The sequence below is a fragment of the Ruditapes philippinarum genome, unplaced genomic scaffold (assembly GCF_026571515.1).
Source record: "Ruditapes philippinarum isolate M1 unplaced genomic scaffold, ASM2657151v2 ctg245_1_1_1_1, whole genome shotgun sequence".
In the NCBI taxonomy this organism is placed as follows: domain Eukaryota; kingdom Metazoa; phylum Mollusca; class Bivalvia; order Venerida; family Veneridae; genus Ruditapes; species Ruditapes philippinarum.
Window position 1 is genome coordinate 177,369 of NW_026852039.1, and position 15,290 is coordinate 192,658.

The 15,290-nt window shown below is 31.9% G+C and overlaps 1 protein-coding gene across 1 annotated transcript; it reads left to right on the forward strand.

The window, feature by feature from the left end:
* The first annotated feature begins 5,765 nt into the window (after positions 1 to 5,765).
* On the forward strand, positions 5,766 to 11,472 carry LOC132747779 (U6 snRNA-associated Sm-like protein LSm4). The gene is made up of 3 exons (XM_060737278.1): positions 5,766 to 5,924; positions 8,592 to 8,766; positions 10,336 to 11,472. The coding sequence occupies exons 1-3, from the start codon at positions 5,799 to 5,801 to the stop codon at positions 10,434 to 10,436; spliced, it is 402 nt and encodes a 133-aa protein (XP_060593261.1). The 5' UTR covers positions 5,766 to 5,798; the 3' UTR covers positions 10,437 to 11,472.
* The last annotated feature ends 3,818 nt before the right edge of the window (positions 11,473 to 15,290 follow it).

Here is a 15,290-nt window from a genome sequence, read left to right on the forward strand (position 1 = left end):
GATATCGCATTAAAGATTGTGTAATAAAAAAAAATTCAAACACGGTGAATTTTGCTATAATTTTCCGAGCGTGTAGTGAGATAGTGACGGAAAATATTTATGCAATAAAAATATAGGGTCAACGCGTAAGATATTTTGCTATTACTGTTTTAAAAATAAAATAAGGGTGAGTGAAACGTTATGATTTTGGTGACGTTAATAGTTGTTGGAGTTCAAAGAATAATACCAAATAACAATTTTCTTACGTCAAACATTACGATAGTAAGTAAAAACAACACAGGGATTGATGAAATGTATATATTTTTTAAATTTGTTGATTATTTTCTCATTGAAAGCATGCGCTAGATGAGCACATTTTACAATGTTTAATCCGACAATCCCTTTTTAAATACTTTTTTAATTTGCAGGACACAGTCTCATACATCTTTTAATTCTAATTTTATAATGTGATGTTGTTAAAGTGTTATATTATTATATGAATTAACTAGTTTCAGCGCAAAAAATAAGATTCACATATTGCTGTATGGATGTAGTAAGAATATAAGGTCGCTTACCCGTAGAATATTTATTTTACGTTACATTCAGTCTTAAACACTTTCATAAAATCATATAAAGGCAGACGAGCCTCGGTGTCAAAACACATCGTAAAAAATACAATTCAAATAGATATGCATACAAATGTGCCGAAATAAGTGATAAATAAAATTCAGAAATAATATTCAAATATGTTAAAGGGACTGAGGTATTTTGACATGATGGAACTGAAAATATTTTTTTCCACGAATATTTGTGCAAAATTTCAGAGCATTCGCGCACTTCGTTTTTCCAGAATAATTATTCAAAATGAAAAGTGTTTAAACGCTTTTCACCCAAATCGGGCTAACAAAAACATAAAAATACGATTTTCAATTTATTTCAAAGTATATAATTCTTAACTATTTTCGCATATATTTCTGTTTAAAAGTGCCCAGCTCATTTATGTAAGAAATTCAAATGTTATGTGTTTATCTTTTCAACCTCATTGGAGTCCCTTTAAGAATATTTAAAAACAAACTGTACAAGAAACAAAAACCTTTATTTTGTTTTTATTTTTGCTTACCATTTTCTAAGTCTGTGCAATACATAGATTATATAATTATAATCTAATTAAAATGTCATGATAATTAGAAAATGAGCACTTATGTGACAAACTATAAACTATTTTGGAAGCAAAATCATACTGAATAAAAAAAATATATATGCATATTCGCAACTGCAGACTCGAATGTACACCCAATATAACCATTACTCAACTCGGATTCATTACCGTTTTTTCATTACTGTACAGTATCGAGTATAACATAGCGGCCCTCAAAGTATTATTTATTTCTAAAGAGTTCCACTACATTTTACCTCTGTAGAGCAACCACTCTAGGCAACAAAGGGCATTTCTCTGTAGAGGTTATACTGTATATTTTAGTTAAATACAAAATATAATTATTAACTAACTTGTGCAACTTTTGTTACCACTGAATACGAATAATGTATTATGTTGACGTTATCTTGTTCATTTTTTAATACAATACAGTTTGCTTTAAAACAAAAATAAACAAAAAAACAAGAAAAAAAAAAACAACCTCAAACACACACCAACAACACGTGTTTATGATGTTAGCAATAAAATGGACTTCTCCCTTATTAACGGAGATCATAATCAGGTTTTTTTTACTTTGAATATTCTTCTGTTGCCACGTTGTAATCGGTAAAGTGGTCTTACGCTGAATTCGGAAGGCATGGATTCGAGACACGATTGCTTATTGTTACTAATAGATTATATTTTAGAATTGTTTACTGTCTATGAAATGTTTCAAGGTCCACCTCGGACTCCTGTCATTCATTTCCAAAGAGAAGTTGATACTGTGGGAAACACTGGTACCGTTTAAATTCCCTCCGCTTTAATTGAAATACTGTTGAAAGCGGCGTTAAACCCAATATTAAAAAATAAGAAAATATAAAACATAAAATGCATAGTTCATTATTTTCATAGGCTCTACATAGCACTGCATTATGTGCAGACAAAAAAACGAGCTTCTCCCACAACCATATTCTCAAAAATTGAGGATCCCTACATGGTCTTCAATACAAGGGAATCTGTATTTAATATGCAAAATTCTCCGCTTCTGAACATACAAAATAAATCAACGGAACTTTCGCCTTTAATCGAGAAATGATCGCGGCTTCAGGTCGCCTCAAAGATGCGCTAGTAAACGCATACCGCGAGTCAGCTAGTTTAAAATAAATAAGAATATCTGTAATTATGTGAAATACGTGAGAAATTAAAGCCAAAGCATGAGAGCGTGATTCCTGCTTTTAAATGTGAGTCTCACGCTTAGTGCAGGGTATTTAGCTGCGAGAGAAAAAATAGAATATCTGATGGCTGTTAATAAATAAATTTTATACGTTTTAGAAAATTTTTGAATTAAATGTCTGCTAGATTTATAATATAATTAAGACTACCAGTGAATCATGGCTTACGTTCAAATCGTTGCTACTTCCAGTTGATCATATATTTTTGAAACGTAAATTTGATTTATTTCCTACCACAGACATAGATGTTATCTATGTCTCTGTTCCTACTAACTGATATATACAATTCAAAATTGTTACATATGATAACATGGAAGTTTATGTTGTACCGAGATATACATAACATGATGACATTGCGACTGCATCAGCCTTTTCTTCTTTTTTTCTGACATTCTTTGCAAAATTTATGTTTTTATAATTTCCACTTAGGTGGCCCTTTAATTATATCTTTCAATATTCTGAATTGTCTTTCAGTCCTCGAGGTATTTATATCCATTCGTTGCAGTTTTTCAGCGATTGATACCAACTTTTGCAGACAGTTATACCCTGATTTTGTTGTACATGTATATAATTGAAGATATTCATCGAAATGCAGGCATCTGCCAGGACTTTTAAAGAACATTTTTACGGAACATGTCTACAAACTATTGTTGTTGATGGTTTTCACACATTTTTATTCCTGTCAGTATGTTATTTATCGAAAAAAGTCGTGAAAATTTCCTTGAGAAAAATATTTGACGTCACCAAAATCATTACGTTTTACTCACCCTTTATTTTATATTCAAATAGTAATAGCAAAATATCTTACGCGTTGACCCTATATTTTTATTGCATAAATATTTTCTTTTATGACTTCACTACATGCTAAAAAAAATTAAAGCAAAATTCACCGTGTTGATTTTTTATTATTTCACAATCTTTATTGCGATATCGCGCGATATTTGCATCAAATATGACGTCAGAACGAGAGGGAAAATAACGTAGAATCGCAGAGTATTTAGCAAATGTTCAAGAAAGACATCATTACAAAGACATACATTTACTGAACATTATAAAATTAAAATGAAGGAAATCGGATGAAAAATTGATAATAACAGACAGTTTATTGATAAAAAAACACGCAATTTCGCCGCCACCGATAGAGGGCGCTTTGACGTCATAGTAACGCTGTTTATTTATAAATTAATGCTGCAGAAGTAAAGCTTACATATCTACATGTCTGTATACCAGAAATCATCAAGATCTGAGATATTGTCAAATTTCGGTCGGAAAGTAGCGAGCTACCTTAAATCTCTCAAGAAAATCTAATTTCTCTCATTAAAATTTCTCAAATGAGAGAAAATCTCTCACTAAAAATCCTGACCAGAATGATCCCTGACAATTGAAAGTGACATGAATGTTGGTCAGCATGTGTACTAATGTATCTTGGGCTTTGCTTGTGGATTTATTCAGTGTTTGTAAAGTTTTTGCCCTTGACTTAGTAAAAGCTTTTTAGTTTTCAACTTGTGTCACATGTATCCCAAAACATATTTGACCTAGAGTCATAAGATTTACAAAACAGTGAAGTGTGGGGGCACCCGTTTCACATTTCTAGTTTTCATTTTTAGCTCACCTGTCACAAAGTGACAGGGTGAGCTTTTGTGATCGCTTTTCGTCTGGCGTCCGTCTGTCCGTAAACTTTTACTTTAAATGACATCTCCTCATAAACCACTAAGCCAATTTCATCCAAACTTCACAGGAATGTTCCTTTGGTGGTCACCTTTAAAAATTGTTCAAAGAATTTAATTCCATGCAGAACTCTGGTTGCCATGGCAACCGAAAGAAAAAACTTTAAATATCTTCTTTTAAAAAACCATAAGAGCTAGAGAGCTTAGATATTTGGCATGAAACATCTTCTAGTGAGTGTCTACCAATTTTGTTCAAATAAAAGCCCTGGGGTCAAAATTGGCCCCGCCCCGGGGGGTCATTGATTTTCCCTAAATGCATAAAGTAAAAACTTAAAAAATCTTCTTTTAAAGAACTCAAAGAGCTATGGCTAAGATATTGAGCATCAAACAGGTTCTAATAGGTGTCTACCAAGTTTGTTCAAATAAAAGCCCTGGGGTCAAAATTGGCCCCGCCCCGGGGGGTCATTGATTTTCCCTATATGCATATAGTAAAAACTTAAAAAATCTTCTTTTAAAGAACTCAAAGAGCTATGGCTAATATATTTAGCATCAAACATGTTCTAATAGGTGTCTACCAAGTTTGTTCAAATAAAAGCCCTGGGGTCAAAATTGGCACCGCCCCGGGGATCATTGATTTTCCTTATATGTGTATAGCAAAAACTTAAAAAAATCTTCTTTGAAAAAACCCAAATAGCTAGAGTTAAGATATTAAGCATGAAACATCTTCTAGTAAGTGTCTACAAAGTTTGTTCAAATAAAAGCCCTGGGCTTTCGTCTTATTAATTAAGCAATACCGTATATTACTATTGATTCTTATCTACAATCATCTTTCTTTACTAGATAATAGTTTAGTTGAGTTTAATGTTTCTACTGACACCTCTCATTGAAACAGTCTAAGTCACTTCTGTTGATAAAACCTGTGTCTTCTTTCGACAAAATATCTAATTTTATATATTTCAGCTTCCATTTATCAAATTTTGAGAACTGGGAGTTAACCATTTTTAAAGGTTAAAATTTTTTAAATAAAAATGCAAAAATTTTTATACAATAAAAAATTATTTTGTAACCCAAAAACGTACAAAGAAAACAAAACATACATTTTTTATGTTTATTTTTGCTTAAAAAAATTTTTTTGAAATTTTAAAATTTATAATCATCTGTATTCCCCGGTTTAATTTCATTTTTTAAAAAACCCAAGAGTTGACACTTACCTACTTTTTTCTGGTAACATAACACTGACTAAATGTGGGTTTCACAACTTTGATCGTTACTCGCAAGTCTTCAGTCTTTAGATCCAGTGTAATAGTGCCTTACACTCTAATGTCAAGATACAACATCAAATCAAGACACACCTTTATGTTAAGAAGCACTGAAGTTATGTGACATGAAGGTAGTAAAATGTAAACAAAGTACTAGTATTTTCACTATTTTGACTTCCATAAAAAATACTCATTCACTATGATTATACCAATTGCCAACATAAAACTTTTTTACAGCTGCTAATGAAATAAAATGGGTGGCTGAGTGGTTAATTTCCAAAGTGTTTTATCCCCTTTAGGTCCTGCAAGTGACTATATATAATTACATGTATGTATATCACATTGACTCACTTATGGAGGTAAGTTAGTGAAACTACTCAGGTTACTGTACCTGACGTCTTCCTATTTATAGCTGTATGACCTTTACACTGTTGTTGTAAATAAAAATCCAACCAAATAAATGAATTGAAAATAAAAATTCACATATGGTGCTTGTAAATTATTTCATTCTTTGGTTATAATTTCTATGAATGAATTGTTTTGTTTAATTCAGTTGGTGGAGTTGAAGAATGGAGAAACATACAACGGACATTTAGTAAGCTGTGATAACTGGATGAATATCAATCTTAGAGAAGTTATTTGTACTTCAAGGGTAAACTATTATATTATTAATATGATATTATATTTGAGCCGCATCACGACAAAACCAACATAGTGGGTTTGCGACCAGCATGGATCCAGACCAGCCTGCGCATCCCCGCAGTCAGATCAGGATCCATGCTGTTCACTATCAGTTTCTCTACTTGTAAAAGGGTTTGTAAGCAAACAGCAGGGATCCTGATCAGACTGCACGGATGCGCAGGCTGGTCTGGATCCATGCTGGTCGCAAACGCACAATGTTGGTTTTGTCATGACACAGCTCATTTATTTTCGTTACCAAATGTACCCATTCTGATTAAAATATCCAATTTTATTTACTGCTCAGTGTGGTTTGTCATCAAATTTAATTTCATTCTTATTTGCCATCAAATTTGAAAAGATGTTTTTTTGCAATGAATGCTTTTTACAGTTATTATGCTCCTCGAAAAATTTTGGGGGAGCATAAAGTCGTCAGTTTGTCTGTCCGTCCGTACACGAATTTGTGTCTGGGCCCATAACTTTGTTATTTGAAGTCGGATTTTAAAACTATTTCACAGAAATGATCACCATATTGAGACGACGTGTCGCGCGCAACATTTGGCTCGCTACCTTGAAGGTCAAGGTCACAGCATGACCTTGCAGCAAAATCGTGTCCGGTCCATAACTTCGTTATTTGAAGTCCGATTTTAAAAATATTTCACAGAAATTATCATCATATGGAGATGATGTGTCATGCACAACATTTGTGTCGCTACCTTGAAGGTCAAGGTCACATCTTGACCTTGCAGCAAAATTGTGTCCGGCACATAACTTCATTATTTGAAGTCGGATTTTGCAACTATTTCACAGAAATGATCACCATAATGAGACAATGTGTCGCGCGCAACATTTTGGTCGCCACCTTGAAGGTCAAGGTCACGGTATGACCTTGCAGCAAAATCGTGTCTGGCCCATAACTTCATTACTTGAAGACGGATTTAACAACTATTTCGCAGAGATGATCACCATATTAAATCCACGTGTCGCATGCAACATTCGGGTTGCTACCTTGAAGGTCAAGGTCACAGCATGACCTTGCAGCAAAATCATGTCCGGCCCATAACTTCGTTATTTGAAGTTGGATTTTACAACTATTTCACAAAAATGATCACCATATTGAGACAATGTGTCATGCACAACATTTGGGTTATTTTTACACTTTGAACTTTGTCTGTGACATAACTCTGATACTACATGAGGTATACCTTCCTGTGTCCAAAACCTATTCGGGGAGCATCACCCGGTTCAACCGGCTCTTGTTATTATTTTGTTTTCAAAACAAATTAATCAGGAATTTATGAAATTATTCTTTTCCTATTAACCTTTATAATGCTGAATTTTTGTCACATACATGTACTTGCTGTTTTATGATTTATTATCCATATTAGAGATTTCAATATCAAAATGCTAACATTCGTCAGAAACAGAGAATATTCATTATTTTTTATGCTCCCCGAAAAATTTCGGGGGAGCATATAGTTGGCGCCTTGTCCGTCTGTCTGTCCGTCCGTTGTCTTGTCCGGAGCATAACTTGAAAACCCTTGGAGATAAATTGTGAAAACTTCATACAGTGGTAGAGGGCATTGAGGGGGAGTGCAGTGTCAAAATACCATAACTCTATTTTGCCCGAATTTTGAATTATCTCCCCTTATAGAAAAATCTTGTCCGGGGCATAACTCTTAAACTGTAAGAGATATCAACATGAAACTTTGTAGGTAAATAGATCTCAATGGGTAGATGTGCAGTGCATAAGAAAAATAACTCTTTTTGTCCTAATTTTGGAGTTATTGCCCTTTGTTAATTTTAACACTTTGAACTTTGTCCGGAGCATAACTCTAAAACTATAAGAGATATCAAGATGAAACATTGTAGGTAGATAGATATCATTGAGTAGAGGTGCAGTGCAAAAGAACCATAACTCTGTTAAGCCTCATTTTTGAATTATCTCCCCTTTTAGAAAAATCTTGTCCAGGACATAGCTGTAAAACTATAAGAGATATCAACATGAAACTTCGTAGGTTGATATATCTCAATGGGTAGATGTGCAGTGCACAAGAATCATAACTCTGCCTTGCCTAATTCTGGAGTTATTGCCCTTTGTTTATTTTTACTTTTTGAAGTTGTCCGGGACATAACTCATAAGAGATATCATCAAGAAACTTTGTAGGTTGATAGATCACATTGATAGAAGTGCAGTGCAAAGAACAGTAACTCTGACTTGCCTAATTTTGGAATTATTACACTTTGAACTTTTTCCAGGGACATAACTCTGAAAATACAAGAGGTGTACTTTCCTGTGTCCAAAACCTATTTGGGGAGCATCACCCGGCTCAAACCGGGCTCTTGTTCTAAATTATGAATTAAAAATAATAGAAATTGTATAAAAAGAATAAAATATTTGACTATTTTTATTCCTTTGTATCTAAGTTTGTAAAAAGCCAATACCAATATTAAAGATACCAAGATCCGTATTGGAATCAAAAGGCAAACTATCCATTTTGAATTTACACTTCTTATTAAGTGGAAAAATGCTTACAGGCTATGGGTATCATTTATATTTTGCAGAAGGCCAGTAGTTTTGTGACATATGTTTGTAGAAATGTTGCCATATTATTAACAAATATTATTGTCTGATATAAAGGATGGAGACAGATTTTGGAGGATGCCAGAATGTTATATCAGAGGAAGCACTATAAAATACTTAAGAATTCCTGATGAAGTTATAGACATGGTCAAAGAAGAGGTCATCCAAAAATCAAAGGGTCGTGGTGAGATGAAAGGTCGTGGTGGTGGTCAGAGAGGTCGTGGAGGCAGAGGTTAGAATATTTTTGTATTTTTTTTTCCATTTTGTATGTAAGTTTTAGGGGGGGGGGGAAATGAAGGATTTATATAGAGTTGATTAAATCCAGTGGACTGTCATTTGCATATCATCTGACTGTAAATGCAAGTATCTAGTATAGACTTCTAGGTGGAGAGAATAGATTATAAACTATATGTAAATAGCAAGTAAGATCATTTTGTGATCTTTTAGTTGTATACATATCTCTGTTTTCAGTAAAAAAAGGATATCCCATAATGTGATAGGTTCATTTAATATTTTCTTTGCTTTATTTAATTTCTTGCTTGGGTCTATATTGATGCAGAGTGGAACTATTGAAAGATTAAAACTGTGACCTAAAAACCTGTCATGGCAACAGGAACTTGGCAAAGGAAAGCTTCAGAAAAGTTTATAAGCAGATGATTTATTGTTATAAGATTAAATTATGTTATTAGCTCACCTGAGCACAACATGCTCAAAAACCAATGACTGCACAATAACCAAACTTTACAGGAATGATCCTTGGGTGGTCCCCTGCCAAAGTTGTTCAAATGATTCTGGTATGTTGCATAAGTAGGTCACAGGGCTAGAAAAGAAGTTTAAAAAATGCAAATTTAAAAAATCCTCTTGTCTGAAAGTACAAGGCCTAGAGCTTTGATATTTAGTATATGATATCGCCTATAGGTCCTCTACCAAAGTTGTTCAAATTATAGCTCTGGGGTTAAAATTGGGGGGGGGGGGGGGGGGGGGGGTCATAGGTTTTCCTTATATGTATGTAGTAAAAACTTAAAAATCTTCTTGTCTGAAGGTACAAGGCTTAGAGCTTAGATATATCACGAGTGAAATATGAAAATTTGCATACCACAAGATGAATTTTTTGTTTATTATTAACTTTTCTATTTTTTTAACCTTTTGAATAGGAAGAATTCCCTTTTAATTTTGTGTATTGACTGAATTTAGAAGAAAGTAGTCCGGCAAGACACCAGTAAAAATACGGAAAATATGTTTCACTGCAATGAAAAATAAATTTTGACAGTGAAAATACGGAAAATAAAAATACCCATTTTATTTCATCAATATTTCTCAATATTTTATTTATAAGTATATAATAAATAGAGGATATTCAAAAAAGAGAAAAATGTATATAATAAACAGAAAATTCAAGGTTTTTCTATAAATACATGATTTATTTTCATCAAGTGGTATGAAAATAAATATTTCACGAGTGGCGGTAGCCACGAGTGAAATATGGTAATTTTCATGCCACAAGATGAAAATAAATCGTGTATTTATAGAAAAAACTTGAATTTTCTGTTTATTATATACATTTTTCTCTTTATTGACATTAAAATTTGAAAGACTTTCCCTTAAATTTTGTGTACTGGCAGAATTTAAAAGAAAGTAGTCCGGCAAGACACAAGTGAAAATACGGAAAATATGTTTCACTGCAGTGAAAAATAAATTTTTACAGTGAAAATACGGAAAATGAAAATATGCATTTTATTTCATCAATATTTCTCAATATTTCATTTATAAGTATATAATAAATGAATATATATGTATACAGGAGCATTTGGTCGAGGAGGTGGTCGAGGTGGTGGCGGAGGCCGTGGAGGAGGAGGAGGAGGTGGGGGAGGTAACAGACCTGGTAAAGGAAGAGGAGAATAATACATGTTTCTATTTCTGTGAATATTTTGTGCACAAGAACTAAATAATGGAAAGAAATTGTGAAAACATTGTAATGTTACAGTTATTAGTTGCCATTGAAATGTGCTAAGATATAAGATGCAGATCAAATTGTGTTCTATATACTATATATACTGTATATAGGCATTCAACATGCTAGAGGACATTTGTTGATCAGGTTTAAGATTTGTTTTTTGTTTAACTTTGAAGAAAGTCTAAGAAATATTGATCTGAATTCAATTGTTTCTCATTCATGACCATTTTTCTTTAGTCAGGATTTTGTTGAAGATCTATAATTTATAAAATCAAATGTTAATACATGTAGATGTAATTAAATATGAATTTAAAAGAGAGCATTATGATGATTAAGATGCACCATATAAGCCTCAGATTTGTCTAACAATAAAAACAACAACAGCAAAACAATAAGGTAATGTTAATCCTGAGATTACTTCATATTTTGATATCAACAACTTAACAATTGAGCTGTGTCACGACAAAACCAACATAGTGGGTTTGCGACCAGCATGGATCCAGACCAGCCTGCACATCCGCGCAGTCTGATCAGGATCCATGCTGTTTGCTTACAAAGTCTATAACAAGTAGAGAAACTGATAGCGAACAGCGTGGATCCTGATCAGACTGCGCAGATGCGCAGGCTGGTCTGGATCCATGCTGGTCACAAACGCACTATGTTGGTTTTGTCATGACGCGGCTCATTTATTTTTTATTACCTGGTAGGATGTACCAGAAATGGACCTTACACAAAGATTAAAAATTGATTATAGAAAATGTATGTACTATAGATCTATTTATATACCGCAGTGTTTTGTGACTTCCCAAAATAGTTTTTTGTTTGTGTTATAAGCAACAATTCAAAATACAGATATCTAATTAATGCAGAATAATTGACAAACTTCTGAATGGTTGTTTTGGTGACAAAACGAAATTACACTTTTTTATCGAAATTTCGTTTTCTTTAAAGTAACATGGAAACACAAACACCATGATTTTGGGGGGGAAATGATGCAATGCAACAAAAAAAATAATTTAAATATGGAAAATTGTAGGTTACAAAACTTTTACAAGATAAATTTTATTTGTTTTATTTGTTTGAGTTTCTTTTGAAATATATCTATTAAGTATTGAATCTGAGCCAGTTGTGAAAACATACTTAATTAATAGTAAACACATTTTTGTATGATAATAAGAAAAATGACATTATCATTACCATTGTTTACATGTGTAAAATAATCATGTTTACATCAGACACTGTCTCTCTATCTATACTAGGCTAATGGAAGTGTCTATCATTTGGACATGTTCTGCTTTCATCATTACATTATAAGATGTTTATCATTTGTCATCATTAGATTTTCTTTTGTTTGTTATTGTACTGTCTACATTTTGATCAGTGTATATCATGTCATAATACATTTATGTATAAAATGATAACATGTTTGATAAAAAAAGTTATTATTGAATGAATAAAAAACAATAAAACTAAAATAGAAGGATAAGAAATGTTGGAATTTATTCTTTGTTGAATACATGTATATAAATTTTGTTGTCCTTAATTATCTTGACCGTAAAGAAAAATGTTACTTGTGACATTCACTTGGCATGTCATCAACTACATGTAGGTTTAATTTCAAATGTTGACATATAAATTTTTCAAGGCTTGTTATAATTTGAATTTTTTTATGTCTGCACACCTGGAGCTGTGGCAAATTTAAAGTTTTACAACTAAGAGACCATCAAGTTCGAATTCTGTGAGGTTGAATTTTTCAAGTTAAGATGTTATCATGTTAGCCACGGATAGTTCAATATAGATATACATATATAATTATATATATACAACATTCCTGTGCTAGCTTAGGGAAGATTAGTGATCTTACTTGGGGTTCTAGCTTGTGCCTAAATGAATTATCTTGTGTAGCTTAGGTTCTAATTAACATGATATGTATAAAAGTGACTATATGACATTCACAATACCAATTTTACAAATTGTTCAATAGAATTCAATATGATTAACAAAAAAAGAGGGAGATTTGCTTAAATTTTCATCCCAATTTGTTCAGTTTTAAGTCACACCAACTCTGTTAAGGCCATTAAGGTGATATCTTGGCTTTACTGATGGGGGAAAACCTCATGTGCCCACTAACAATTTTAGGCCCAAATTGTATATAGGCCTTTTGTAAGCTAGATGGATACCTTCTTCACATGAAAGAATGTTTGATGAGAATTGAACCCACAGCATTGAGGAGCAAGTGATTTGAAGTTGGCAACCTAAACCACTCTGCCAATGAGATCCCTTGTGTATCATGATTTTTATTTCATGAGATTGTCGAGAAATTGTCGTTCATAATGTCAGTTAGTACTTCAGTCATTTAAAAAATACTCTTGGCATGTACATACATCTGCTAGTCAATGGTTTGATTGATTAATAAATAAAATTCATCAAATAGACACTTATTTATCGGGGTGTAACCACCTTAGGTTAGTGTTAATCCCTTATAAGTCTGTATATTTGGATATGATATAAAAATGCTTATGAAAAGTTGTGACAAGGTTTATCAGTGGAGATAATTCTGGTAGATAATCTTCATAATATTACCTGATTGCTTCCCTTAGTTTTTAACTTTAATGCACTACAAATTATTTCTCAACGAATGTCTTGGAAATTATTTGTGTTTATTTGATACCTCTGATGGACATATATGCTTGGGTCAAGGTCACTGGGGCTAAAATTAGATTTTTCCCTCCAAGTTTATTCTCGTACAATATACGGTATTAAGACCATATTTTAGCTTTTGTCAAAGTGAGATCTTAAGCAGATCAGAATATTTTAGTTTACCGTAAATCATTATCATTAAATATAAATTATCTACAAATATAATAAATGTATGAATAATTTAAACTATCTAACAGTAAGAAAGTTTAATTATTTTCTCTGGATTTTTTAAAAACATTATTTCATTTTGAAAATAGTTGTTACAGTTAAAATCTCTACAATAATTAAAATATAATGTAATTTTCAAAATTTCAAACGGCTGCCAGAGGATATAGGGATATTTTTCGACAGAGGTATTAACCTTCATCTTGATATTTATCTATTTAAACACTGGATAACATTCATTTCTGTTGTTATTTATAAAACCTTGATTTATCATTTATCTAAAGGTATAAAAACAAGATCTTATCCCTACATGTGTAAAATGATAATTATTTGATAAAAGGATTTTTGATGATGATAAACAAAATCTTGGTTATCTAAACAAGTTTATGATCTTTACAAATAATTTCAAAGTTACTACAATTTTAAGAGCGTAGTATATACTTCATAGGTTTATGTTTCAAAGAAATAGCGCCAAGTTTTAAGTAGAAAATTTAATTATTTTTTACTCGTATTTCCCCTATATACACTTTTGAATTTAATGCCATGGTAACAAAAAATCTAATTTTAAAAAAAGAACATAAAGGTAACAAAAATTTATTTCTTATATTTTCTTGCACTTAAAAAGTCTTTATGTTGCATTGGAAAATAGTATAGTTTACTTGAATAGATGTACATTTATGAAAACTATTACTGTAAGATGATTGGGTAATTTATAAGAATTTAGGTACATGTATTTTTTAAGAACTATTAAATCATGGACCAATATGATTTCTTTATATTTTAACTCTATCAATATGTATAATGACATGTTCAAGTGCATATTAAGCAGCATTCCGTCAGATTGAAGCTAATTTTCATGAAAATTTTGAAAATGTATTTAAAAGTAAAATATTGTTCTGTGAACAAAGAAAGCAATTTACACATTGCAAATGGAGCTTTCAAATCCAAGTAAATTACTAAAAAGAGGTCCAAATATGCAAAATTAGCCCTTACTGTGTTAAAGCTACGTGCCTCCAGATGAGTCAAAATATTTCAATAAAATCAAACTTGACAGAAATGTACTATGGTGTAAGGAAAAGTAAAACGTTTCAAGATTCAAATAATATTTTACATATTTTGTGCGATTAATGACTGATTTTTCAGTATTTACAACCGTATTTCTACTGCGTTACTAACGCAGTAAAGGCTATTTATGCATATTTTGACTCTTTTTTTGGTAGTTTACGTGGTTTGTAAGTGCCATTGATAATGTATAAATTGTTTCCTTTTGGTTACTTCACAATATTACACATTCAAATACATTTTCAAAATTTTCATTAAAATTAGCATAAATCTGGAGGCGTGCTGCTTTAAGTAACATAGTAGAAATATGGTGATAAAATCAGTCATTAATCGTACATGTACATAACGTGTAAATTATTACCTGAATCTTGAATCTTTTTACTTTTCTTAAACTCTTAGTGCAGTTTTCTCAAATTGGATTTTTAAAAAATATTTTGGCTCATTTAGAAGCATGCAGCTTTAAAGCACCACTTAAAACATACAAGACAGTTTAATTTGAGTGATATAAACTATGATGAATTCCATCCTGCAAAGAAAGAGTACAAAAGAACTTACAAATTCAACTGTCACAAATTAATTATAAGGGTAATTTGTTTAGTGTTTTGTTAATTAAGCATGGAAAAAACATTGTTCAAAAATTATTTCTTCAAAGCAATGTGGTTGCTTTGATTTTAATGAGGTCAAAAAAGTAAGTCTCCACTGATGAACTTGGCCACATTTTGTACTCCAGCTACTCCCTTCATTTGGTAGTAAAAAAGTTTGAATGGTGCCAGAGCTGAGATGTAATATTAGATTGTCTGTTGTAAAACATACTGATTGTTCGCACAACATAACCACAACATATTTATAAGCTGTTTAAAATGTGTAAAACAAAA